Source organism: Rhincodon typus, chromosome 7, assembly GCF_021869965.1.
Source record: "Rhincodon typus isolate 14 chromosome 7, sRhiTyp1.1, whole genome shotgun sequence".
NCBI lineage: Eukaryota > Metazoa > Chordata > Chondrichthyes > Orectolobiformes > Rhincodontidae > Rhincodon > Rhincodon typus.
In genome coordinates this window covers 91303074-91315496 of record NC_063338.1, presented here as the reverse complement: position 1 = coordinate 91315496, position 12423 = coordinate 91303074, and the positions used below count along the sequence as shown (strand labels likewise).

The 12423-nt window shown below is 43.2% G+C and overlaps 1 protein-coding gene across 1 annotated transcript in view; it reads left to right on the top strand.

Moving 5' to 3' along the window:
- iqcb1 (IQ motif containing B1) overlaps positions 1 to 10739 on the top strand; it is a 42143-nt gene extending 31404 nt beyond the window's left edge. Inside the window, exons 11-13 of the mRNA XM_048599268.1 lie at positions 720 to 851; positions 3835 to 3991; positions 9355 to 10739. Of these exons, the coding sequence (XP_048455225.1) occupies positions 720 to 851; positions 3835 to 3991; positions 9355 to 9557 (492 nt within the window). The 3' untranslated portion in view covers positions 9558 to 10739. The remainder of the gene's footprint in view (positions 1 to 719; positions 852 to 3834; positions 3992 to 9354) is intronic.
- The last annotated feature ends 1684 nt before the right edge of the window (positions 10740 to 12423 follow it).

Here is a 12423-nt window from a genome sequence, read left to right as displayed (position 1 = left end):
GCCAGGTATTTCAAATTCCAATGCCCAAGATGAGGAGTGCTTGTGGCCAATGCCCGTGGAACATGCTCTGAGATTTGGTGCCCGGTATCCAAGATGGAAGTCCAGTGGACCAAGCGGTGAGTTGGTGTTCCCAGGCACCCACTCTCACTTTCATGTCAGGTATTCTCCATGTTTATCTTCTGTCTGGCACATGGAAACTGCATATTGATGAGGTGAGATTCTCCGTCACTAAGCAATAATTCCCATTGTTAGTTATCTCACTGTTTCTTAGTGCAAATCTCATCTTGGCACCCGGAACTCTTGGAAAATTAGATTTGTTATTCCTGACATGAAGACAGGCCATTCTGGACTTCTCATGCAGTTGTCTCAGATTTCTTGCCTTAGCCTACATGGTTCAGGGCTTTATAAGATTGCACCCAAAATGACTATTCGAACCAGTGGATTTATGTGCTTGTGTTGAGAAAAGTCTACCACACAGTATATATTTGGCATTTTACAAACAACTGGGGAGGTGTCATTCATAAGTGAGAATCCTACTTTGTGATAGTGAAGGAATTCTCTGCGAGAATTGTACAGAATTCCTAATTCAAATACCAAATTCCTTGTCTGGGAATATAAGGACTATCTTGAATTGTCATTGAGAGAGAAAGGGACATTAGTTTTATGACTGTAGTAGTCGAATTTCAGAAGAGCTTTATGACCTGTTTTTCTGATTGCAGGTCTTGAAATTCTTAAAAAAGCGTCAAAATCTGAGAATGTGCATCATGCCCTGGCAGGGACCAACACGTCTCACCGACACACGGAGACTCGAACTGCGTGCTAAAGTGGATGCATATGTCAAACTTCATCCAGTGAGTGTATTGAATCAGTCCTTTCTAAAGCAAAATTTGTTCTTTCATGGGATGTGGGAGTCATGAGCAAATCCAGAAGGGGATGCAATGGCCTAGTGATATTATTGCTAGATTATTACTCCAGAAACTCTGCGAATGTTCTGGGGACTGGGGTTCGAATCCTGCCACGGCAGATGGTGGAATTTGAATTCAGTAATTTTAAAAAAAGGAATTAAGAATGTAATGATGTCCCTGAAGCCATTGTTGATTGTTGGAAAAACCCCTCTGGTTCACTGATGTCCTTCAGGGCAGGAAATCTGCCATCCTTACCTGTCTGGTCTACATGTGACTCCAGATCCCAGCAATGTGTTTGATTCTCATTTGCCCTCTGAACTGGCCTAGCAAGCCATTCAGTTGTACTAATGGCTACAAAGTCTCAAAGAAATGAAACCAAATGGATCACCTGGGATGGACTGAGGCACTGGAAAAGACCATGGCAGAAACAGCTCTGTCGACCCTGCAATGTCCTCCTCACTATCATCTGGTGGCTAGTGCCAACATTGGGAGAGCTGTCTCACAAATATTCAACGCAGACCCAGCAGTATTGGTGGCACAGTGGTATACGGTCAGGAAGGAGCTGCCTTGGGAGTCTTCAATGTTGACTCCAGACCCCATGACTTCAGGTTAAATATTGGCAAGGACACCGACTGACTACCATGTACTGTCCTCCCTCGGCTGATGAATCAGTACTCCTCCATGTTGAACAACACTTGGAGGAAGCACTGAGGATGGCAAAGATACAAAATGTACTCTGGGTGGGGGATTTCAGTGTCCAGCACCAACAGTGGCTCGGCAACAGTGCTACTGTTCAAGCTGTTTGGGCCCTAAAGGACATAGCTGCTAGTCCACAACAACAAGAGGGAAAAACATATTTGACCTCGTCCTTACCAATGACCAGAAACCCAACTAGACTTGCCACATAAACACAGTAGCTACAAGACCAGGTCAGAAGCAAGTGATTCACCGTCCAACTCCCCAAAGTCTGTCCATCGTCTACAAGGCACAGGTCAGGAGTTTGATGGAATACTCCCCACTTACCTGGATGGGTGCAGCTCCAACAACACTCAAGAAGTTTGACACTATCCAGAAAAAAGCAGCCTTGATTGGCAACACATCCATAAATATCCAGTCTCTCCACCACTGATGCTCAGTACCAGTAGTGTGTACTATCTACAAGATGCACTGCTGAAATTCACCCAAGATCCACTGACAGCACCTTCCAAACCCATGACCACTTCCACCAAAAGGACGAGGGCAGCAGATACATGGGAACAAAACCACCGACAAGTTCCCCTCCAAGCCACTCACCATCCAGACTTAGAAATATATTGCCGTTCCTTCATTGTCACCCACCTACCTTATACAATGCCCCATTTGTTCCTGAGGGACTGCCAAAGAAGAAGCAACAAGGAGGTGTTGCTGCATTTGAACAAGATACTCTCTCGTGTTCAGTTGGAGTATTGTGTGCAGTTCAGGATGCCACGCTGTCAGAGAGAAGTAAATCATTGAAGAGAGTGCAGGAGAGATTTACAAGAGTTATCCAGGAATGATAAACTTCAGTTATGAGGATAAATTGCAGCAGTTAAGACTGCCCTCCTTGGAGAGTGGAAAGCTGAAAGGTGATTTAATAAAAGTTTTCAAAATACTTTAAGGGAACCAGATAGGATAGATAGTAAGAACTGTTGCCTGTCATAAAAGGATCAAGAGTGACAGGGCAATGATGTAAAGTGATTTGCATGAGAAACAAATGTGATGTGAGAAAGCGCTTCTTCATACAATCAGTGATTTAGGTGTGGAATGAACTGCCTGGAAGTGTGGAGAGAGATTCAATTCAGGCATTCAAGAGGGTATTAGATGATTATTTAAACAAAAATAACATTCAGGCATTTAGGGAATGGCACTAAGTCATGATGCTCATTTGGAGAGCCGGTGCAGAAACAATACACTGAATAAATAAGCAGTGCATATTCATACTTCGATATCTTCCCACCGGTCATGGTAAACCAGAAAAAGTTATGAAATTTATAAATGAATTCTATGGTCCTGGAAAGATCATGGAACATCCAAAACCAAACCCCAAAGTCATGGAAATGTCTAAATACAGAGATGAGGCTTTTCTGATTTTGGACAGATTTCCAACCTTATCTATTGCTTATCTGAAGACCACTTCGTGCTCTCTGTATTTGTTTGCTTTGCTGCACGTGCCCAAAATCCAGTGCGTCTAATTAGATTAGTAACCACATAAGTGCTCTTCATGGAGCACTAAAATTCTACAGTGGAGATAGCCTTGTGAGAAGTTGAAGTAATTGAATAACTGACACACAGTGCAGGCTGCCAGTGTCTTTGTAAAGCTACAAATATCAGACTTTGTGATGTGTTTGAAAAAAAAGTGGTATGCAAAAGCCTTGGAAACTTACTGAAGGTGCAGGTACTCAGTTTCAAATTAGTTAATCCCAAATGGCCTGAGTTTAGATGATTTCAAAGCCAGCTTAATTTTGGTGACTGAGATCTTATATCTGTATTGGAAATGAAAAGTTCAGGTTCATAGAAAGCTTCATGCTTGTCAGTGTGGATTGTAGTACAGTACCAGGTGTTTATTTGTAAATGATCCATTCATTTTCTTATAAATTTTTATTGTAATGTGTAATAATTACATTTCCAACCTATCTGTAATGAAACCATCCCTTTGTGAGTTGTGTACCTTTAAGTACAGCTTTGTGTTGACTAATAATTGGATTCATATGTATTCTGTGTGGTTCAACATCATTGTTTGCTGCTGTCATTGCATCCCAGATCCTCTAAAATCTGGAAGCCCCATCACTGTCCCATCCCCAAGTTAATGTGATCCAAAGATCATAACAAAAGCACCCTCCACTATGCATACTCGACTCTAAGATATGGCAGCCAGTAATGGATCAGCATTTTAACCCATTATTCCCCTCAGGTTCCTCAAGTGTCCGAGGAGAGAACGAAAGAGCGACATTCCCAGGCTCAGGAGATGTTGGGTCAGTACCTCATGAAAAGAAACTTGGAGCGGAAGTCGGAGCAGCGGCAGGAGGCACTGCTTGCCCAAATCAACACGGACATTGAGCTACTGATGAGTAAGTCAACCTATTGACTGCTTATTAAACCTTTAAGCAGGAAGTCATAGAAGCTAAGGATGTCATTGCTGTCCTTTCACAATGCATGCATTGTACACTATAAAGACTGTGTCTCCTTATTTTTATGTATTTTAAGTGTGTAATCAAACAAGAAACAACAATTTTGAAACCCTGGCATTTACAAAGATGCTGCATGTTTTGAAAGAAAGAAATTTGATACCTAGTGTGAATCCTGTTTCTATAGCTGTAGGTTTCAGCAATGTGTAGGCAAACTAGAGTTGGGGGTTTGAAACAAAAAAAGGCTGGAGAAACTCAGCAGGTATGCCAGTATCTGTGGAGAAAAGAACAGAGTTATCATTTTGAGTCCAGTGGCCCTCCACGAGAATTGAAAGCAGCTAGGAAATGGTGGTATTTATGCTGATAAAGAGGGCAGATGGAGGAAAGGAGTGAATCAAAAAGGTGGAGACTCAAGAGAGAGGAGAAGCAAACAAAAGGATTGCTGATGACAAGCCGGGGAGAGACAAATGCTGAATGGGTTCTGAGGAAGGGTCACATGACCCATTATTAACTCTGATTCCTCCCCACAGATGCTGCGCTTCCCAGCCGTTTCTGTTTTTGTTTTTGATTTACAGCATCCGCAGTTCTTTTGGCTGAATAGGTACAACTGGGAAATGTGAATAATTGGAAATGGAAAACCCATACAGAACAGGACCTGTGTGTGCAGGTGTGGGTAACAAATATGGAGCAGTGTTCATGTGCTTAAATTATTAAACTCAATGTTGAATCCTGAGGTCTGTAAAGTACCTCACCGGAATGTGAGCTGTTGTTCATCCAGCTTGTGTTGATCTTCACTGGAGCAGGCTTGAGACAGAAATGTTGGCCAGGAAACATGATGGTGTATTGAAGTGGCAGGTAATTGGAAGCTTGGAATCATTTTTACGACAGAACAAAGTGGTCACCCAGTCTGCTTTTCTTCTCAGTATTGGGCAATCACATTTGGAGTACGAGATTGAATGAAGTGCAGGTAAATCGTTGCTCCACCTGGGAGGTGTGTTAGGGGCCTTGGGTAGTGAGGAGGGAGTAAGTAAATGGGCAAGTGTTACACCTTCAACAATATTCATGGGAAAGTACCATTGGAGTGTGAGGAGGTATCAGAAGTGGAAGAGAAGTGGTCCAGGATGTCCAGGAGGGAACAGTCCCTGTGAAATGCTGACCAGGGAGGGGAGGGGCATTTGTGCCTGGTGCTGGCATCCTGTTTGAGGTGGCAGAAATGGCACCTATGATCCTTTGAATATGGAGACTGGTGGGGTGGAAAGTTAGAGCAATGGGAGCCCAATCATTGGTTTGTTCGAAGGAAGGGGTTGAGGGCAGAAGTATGGGAAATGGGTGGGAAATCACGAAGAGCCCTGTCAACCATGGTAATGGGGTTGAGGAAAAATGCAAATATGTCTGAGGTCACCCCGTCCCCCCCCTCCCATGAAAGGTGGTATTGTTAGAAGAGATACGACAGAGACAGAGAAATTGGGAGAATAGAATAGAGTCTTTAGAGGAAGCAGGGTGTGAGGATGTATAGTCAAGGTAAATGTGGGAGTCATTGGATTTGTAATGGATACTGGTGGCTAACCTATCCCCAGAAATGAAAACAGAAATGTCAAGGAAGGGAAAGAAGGAGTCCAAGATGGACCAGATGAAGTGACAGAAGATTTTTTCCCAGTCCAGATAAGAGAGGGAAGCAGCACCAATGATTGCATCAATATACATGAGAAAGAGTTGTGGGAGGGACTAGAGTAGAACTGGAACAAGGAGTGTTCCACATGTCCCACAAAGAGACAGCCATAACTGGGGTCCCCTGCAGGTATGTATAGCCAGAACTTTGACCTGAAGAAAGTGAGAGAAGTTAAAAGAGAAGTTGTTCAAAGCAAGGCAGAGGAGGCTATTGGTGGATGTGATTCAGATCTTCTTCCAAGGAAGAAGTGGAGAGGCCTCAGACCATCCTGATGTGTGGAGGGATTGAATGTCACAATGAAGAGGAGGTGGTTGGTGCCTGCAAACTGGAAAATTTGAAAGCAATGTAAAGCATCAAAAGGACTGTGGATGTAAGTGGGAATGGACTGGACAAGGAAAGGAAAAATATTGAGTCAAGGTAGGACAAAATAAGCTCCATAAAGGCAGGAAAAGGCTGAAACAACAGATTTGCCCAGGCAGTCCTGTTTGTGGATTTTGTGAAGCAGGGAGAAACAGGATGTACCAGGTTGGAGACGATGAGGTGAGATGTTGTGGGGAAGAGATTGCCAGTTGTGAAAACAACAACCTGATGTTCAGTGTCCAATGGGAGAAAGGAGAAGATGCCTGAGTGCTGGAGCTCAGCCTTCACAATGTAGAGGTCAGTGTGCCAGGCAATAGCAGCACCATCCTTGTCAGCAGGTTTGATTACAAAGTCAGGGTTGGATCTGAGAGCACAGAATGCAGTCATTTCAAAGGGTAATAGATTAGAATGGGTGAGGGGAGAAAAGAAATTAAGGCAACTGATGTCTTGTTATGAGTGGACAGGTCGAGTGCAGGTGAGAGACCGGAGGGAGGGGTCCCAGGTGGAGGGAGAGTGTTGGAGGCAGTTGAAGGGGTCTGTAGGATGGGGAGAGATTCCTATCCAAAGAAATGGACTCGGAGGTGACGGTGAAAGAAGAAAAATTCAAAGTCATGTCGTGCTGGAAATTTATTGAGGTGGGAGCATAAAGGATAAAACTAATTCCTTTGCTGAGTACAGATTGTTTAGCTTCAGAGAACAGAAGGTCAGAAGGTATGGTATATACCCAACAAGAGGTGTGATTAGGAGACGGGATGGAGTCAAAGGGACGGATGGATGGAAGAAGGTTCCAGAAGGTCATGGGAATCTGGTTTGTTCACAAGTGAAGCTGATTGGATTGTGGACTGGGTACCAATTATCAATGACAGTGGTCCTCTACAAGGTCATTGGTTGTCAGTTAGCTGAACAGATTGGGCTGTGAGCAAGACACAGGGGAAACTACTCGGGGCAGAAGGGAAACTGGCAGATCTGCAGGAGCCGAAATACGTTCCCTCTCGCGCTCGCTCCCTCTCCCTCTCGCGCTCGCTCCCTCTCCCTCTCGCGCTCGCTCCCTCTCACTTTCTCAGTTCTCTGCAGTAATACCCTTTAAACCTGAGAAAACCAGCTGACCTTCTTTAACCGATGCTTCCCGTTGCAATTTTGAATTGGATAAGTCAGAGACTTTTCATAAGTGAAACAGCCACCCTGTGCCTCTTGCATTCAAAAATAGGAATACAGAGGAGAAACTTTTGGGTGAACCATCCCAACAGATCTAATGAAAAATATCCACAGAACTGTTTTCTCGGAACTCCTAACACCAGTGTGGTGTTTTCTCCTGTTTATGCCTGTCTGTGTGTAAGGAGAATTTTCAAAGGGTTTAGACTTTATTTAATTTACTTTAATTGTTTACCTGGACCTAGATTCTGATGACCTGTAATAAACAGTGATTTATTGTGAAATACATTCTAACAGTACTAAACAAGGATAGATGCTAGAAGGGTGTTCTCGATGGCCAGGCAGTCCAGAACCAGGGGTTACAGATTGAGAATGAAGGGTAGGCCTTTTAGGACAAGAGATGAGAAATTTCTTCACCCAGAGAGTGGTGAGCCTGTGGAATTCTCCACAACAGAAAACTGTTGAGGCCAAAACATTGAAGACTTTCAAGAAAGGTGTAGATATACTTCTTAGGACGAAAGGGATCAAAGGATCCAGGGAGAAAGTGGGAACAGAGTACTGAGTTGGATGATCAGCCATGATCATATTGTATTGTGGAGCAGGCTCAAAGGGCTGAATGACCTATTGCTGCTCCTACATTCTATGTTTCTACAAATACCTGGTCCATACTTTCTGTCAATCTGGGTCTGAAAATCAGGCGCTTTGGGATTTTGCATATTTCTTTTAAAAGCTTAACTTTTGTGATGACTTTAGGAATAGTGGAGCTTGACTTCCTGCATGTTACCTCAGTGAGACGTGGAACATCCTTTTTTAACAATTTATTCATGAGATGTGGGCATCACTGTCTGACTAGCAGTGATTACCCGATCCTAATTGTCCAGAGGGCAGTTTAGCATCGCCACATTGCTGTGGAATGGAATCACATGTAGGTCAGATGAGGTAAGGACAGCAGATTTCCTTCCCTAAAGGGGAAAGTGGTTGTAGTATTAAAATGGTAGTAGCTTAGTGGTATTATCATTGATATTAATCCAGGGACTGAAGTTATGTTCTGGTCAGGCAGATGACGGAATCTGAATCAAATTTTAAAAATCTGGAATTAGGGGTCTAATGATGACCATGAAACCATTACCGATTGTTGGAAAAATGCATTTGGATCCTTAATGTCCTTTAGGGAAGGAAATCTGCCACCCTTACCTGATCTGGCCTGCAGGTGACTCCAGACCCACAGCAATGTGGTTGTCTTTTGACTGCCCTGTGGGTAATTGGGGATGGGCAACAAAAAAAAAATGCTGGCCTAGCCAGCAATGCAAACATCCCATTAATGAATGAATGAAAGAAATGGACATTAGTGAACCAGAATGGTTTTTACAACAATCGATAGCGGTTGATAAGGCTAGCTTTTTCTTCAAGATTTGTATTGAATTCAAATTTCACCATTTGCCATGGTGGAATTCAAACCCATGTCTCTAGAACATTAGCCCGGTGTTCTGGATTAGTAGTCCAGTGACATTAACTCCGTGCCTCTGCTATCTGATCGATAGATGGACTTTCAAGAGATTACAGGTCAGTTCCCCTTAGAGTCCTCTCAAATCAGAAAACAAAAGAACATGTGGAAGAGGAAAATGTATTTGCAGTGCTAGTTGTTTGAATGACTCAATGAGCTTAACATGCAAACACTGTATGATTCAATGAATAGGTCTTTATCTAGCTGGAGGAGACCTGTCAAAAGGCACACATCCAGGTGAGTAAGCTTGAATGACAGTGAAGTCCAAAGTTTTGAGCCTCCAGCCCTGTGACTGGGGCTCAAACATCCTACTATCCAGAGCTCCCTATAGTTGAAGCTTTTTATTTAAAGCGCATAAGCCAACCATCAGATTACGTTAATATCAAAGATAATATTTAAGGGATTTCCTGTATTTGACTGAGACAACGTTCAACCAAAATCTAAGGCCTTTTCTTGGTCTGGCATTGATGTGTCTGCAGTGTACAGACGGCATCTTCTGTTCTGATGTTCTCCTAATATTCTCATATATTACCAATTCAAGTATACCTTATGGAGTCACCGGCTATTCTTGTTTTTTTATTTTTTATTACTGGCTTCTTTTTTCTGTCATTTTGTATCTAGACGCTCCAGGTTTGAAGGAGGCCACAGAGAAGGATGTGGAGGTGTTCAGCAGCAGGTCTGGACCTATTGCAGCCAGGGCAAGGCAGTCCCACAACACCATGCTACAGTACACACGGGGGCCCTGGTGGAAGAAGCTGGGTGATGAGTTTCAGGATCCTGAGATGATCTACACTGAAGACATGGATTTTGATCTGATGTTGTGACGTAGGTACCTTTAAAAACACTGGCTGGGTGCCACCACATGTTGGCTGAACATCGGCATGAATGGCAAGTGGGTAGCCCATGACTCCATGATGTGTGTAGCTGATAAGTAAGGTCCTCACTGGTAGGACATGTTCTAAACATGAGCACTTGTGTGTTTGCTCTGGGTACTTCTGTCAGGAGCTACAAGAAGAAAAGGTAGGATTTGTATGGTGCTTTTTTAAAAGCCGCTGATGCAGTGTAGGAAAAGCAGCAGCCGATTTGGACAAAGCAAGATTCCAAATTCAGTGATGTTAATCTGTTTCAGTTGCATTTTTTGAGTGGTGAATGTTATTGAGGAGAACTCAATTGCTCTTCTTCCCCTGAACTGGCAAATGGGAACACAGTTCATCGAGAAGTTGGCTTTGTGGCAATGCAACATTCCCCAAAGGCCCCAGAAAAAGCTGCAACACAGGTGTTAATCTGAGATAGTAGGAACTGCCAATGCTGGAGTCTGAGATAACAAGGTGAGGAGCTGGATGAACACAGCAGGCCAGGCAGCATCAGAGGAGCAGGAAAGCTGACGTTTCGGGTCTGGACCCTTCAGAAATGGGGGAGGGGAAGGGGGCTTAAATAAGTAGAGAGAGGGGGAGGCGATGATAGAAGGTGCATAGTGGAGCAGATAGGTGGAGAGAAGACGGACAGGTCAAGGAGGTGGGAATGAAGCCAGTAAAGGTGAGTGTAGGTAGGGAGTGTTAATCTGTTGTGGTGGTGTCACGTGAGTGGTAGATGTGGATCCCTAGCATTGGGAGGCTGTACATTGAACAGCAAGGCCAGAAAAAGTGGGAATTCTCAGCCCTGAAATAGGTGTCTGATGCCAAGCACGTAAGACAGCACACAGCACAGAAAAAGCCAAATGCAGGAATTTTGCTTCAAGATAAAATACAGGCAGAAGATCTAAACAAGTAAAGACAAAACTTGGACTCATAGGAAAATGTTTCAGACAAAGATAATGAACACCTGAAGTGAATTTCCAGACCGGATAGTGGATGCAAAGACCTTGGATGTTTTAAGGAACAATTGAGTGTGTCATAAGTGGAGGTATATTTTCTCTGAATAGGTAGAATACAACGGGTTGAATGGTCTCCTACATCAATATGATATTTTGTATCTTTTTTGAATAAATTTATTTTTTAAACTTCAAACTGTAATACTGATATATTTTGATTCAGAGTTCATCTGATGGACCTGGTCTCATACTCAGTAGTTTTCTGTCAGGAAGTTTTAATTGGAGCATTCTGTTGAAAGCTGTTCATACAGTCCATCCAGAAAACTTTCAACCACTGTGAGCATTTACTTTTCTATTATAGTGTGTGAGCAAAATGCTTCATTATTACGAATTCCAGGAAACCAGCAGAGACAACATTCCAGGAGGTGAACCAGGACTTTGCCAGTGCTGGATAGGTGCTAAACCTCCAGCTGAAAGATGTGCAAGTGAGAGAGAAACAGTGGTGCTGATGTGTCATTCTGCTCTATTAGGGTAAAGGGAGCACAGGTCTGGTCACTCCTTAAATCAGTAACTGCACCTTTTTAAATTTAGCACTGTTTTTGAACTCTTCTCCAATTTATCCTCGAGTTCTACTATTCCGCAACCGACTGACCACTGGGAATTTATGCCTGACCAGTGCTGTCAATTTTTTCTTCAATAGAGAAATAAATTGCTGAAGAAACTGAACAGGCCTGGCACCATCTTTGGAGAGAAAGGACCGTTATTGTTCCAGGTCAGAGTCATGCAGCACGGAAACAGTACACCTCATCCATTGCCAACCAAGCTTCCCAAACTAAACTGGTTCCACTTGCCTGCATTTGGCCCATACCCTGTAAACCTTTCCTATTCATATACCTATCGAAATGTCTTTTAAATGTTGTAATTGTAACTGCATCTACCACTTCCTTTGGCAATTCATTCCACACATGAACCACTCTGTGTGAAAAAGGCCCTTCAGGTCCCTTTTAAATCCTTCTCCTCTTACCTTAAAAATATGTTCCCTAGTTTTGAAGTCACCCACCCTAGGGTAAAGACTTGCTATTCACTTTATCTATGCCCCTCATGATTTTATAAACTTCTATAGGGTCACCCCTCAACTGCCTATGCTCCAGTAAAAACAGTCCCAATCTATCCAGCTTCTTCTAATAACTCAAACCCTCCAGTCCCAGCAACATGCTGGTAAATCTTTTCTAAACCCTTTCCAATGTAATAATATCCTTCCCATAGCAGGCCAATCAGAACTCTACACAGTAGTCCAAAAGTGGCCTCACCAACATCCTGTACAACCTCAACGTGACATACCAACTCCTAAACTCCATGATCTAAGCAAAGGTCTCTCTGTTCGATAGTGCTATCCATGGCCCTACCATTAACTCTATAAGTTTTGAAGAAGGGTCCCAACCCTAAACGTCAACTTTCCTACTCCTTTGATGCTGCCTGACCTGCTGTGTTTTTCCAGCTCCACACTGTGTCGTCTCTGATTCCGGCATCTGTAGTTCTTGCTATGTCCAAGTCCTGTGCCTTATTTGTTTTACCAAAACGAAAACCTCGCATTTATCCAAATAAAACTCCATCTGCCACTTCTCAGTCCATTGGTCCAATTGATCAAGATCTCTTTGTAATTTTAGATAACCTTATTCACTGTCAAGTATGCCGCTAATTTTGGTGTCATCCACAAACTTACTAACCATGCCTCCTAAATTCTCATCTAAATTGTTTATATAAATGACAAACAATAGTGGACCCAGCACCGATCCCTGCGGAACACCACAGGTCACAGGCCTACAGTCTGAAAAATGGCCCTCTGCCTACTATCGTCAAGCCAATTTTGTATCCAATTG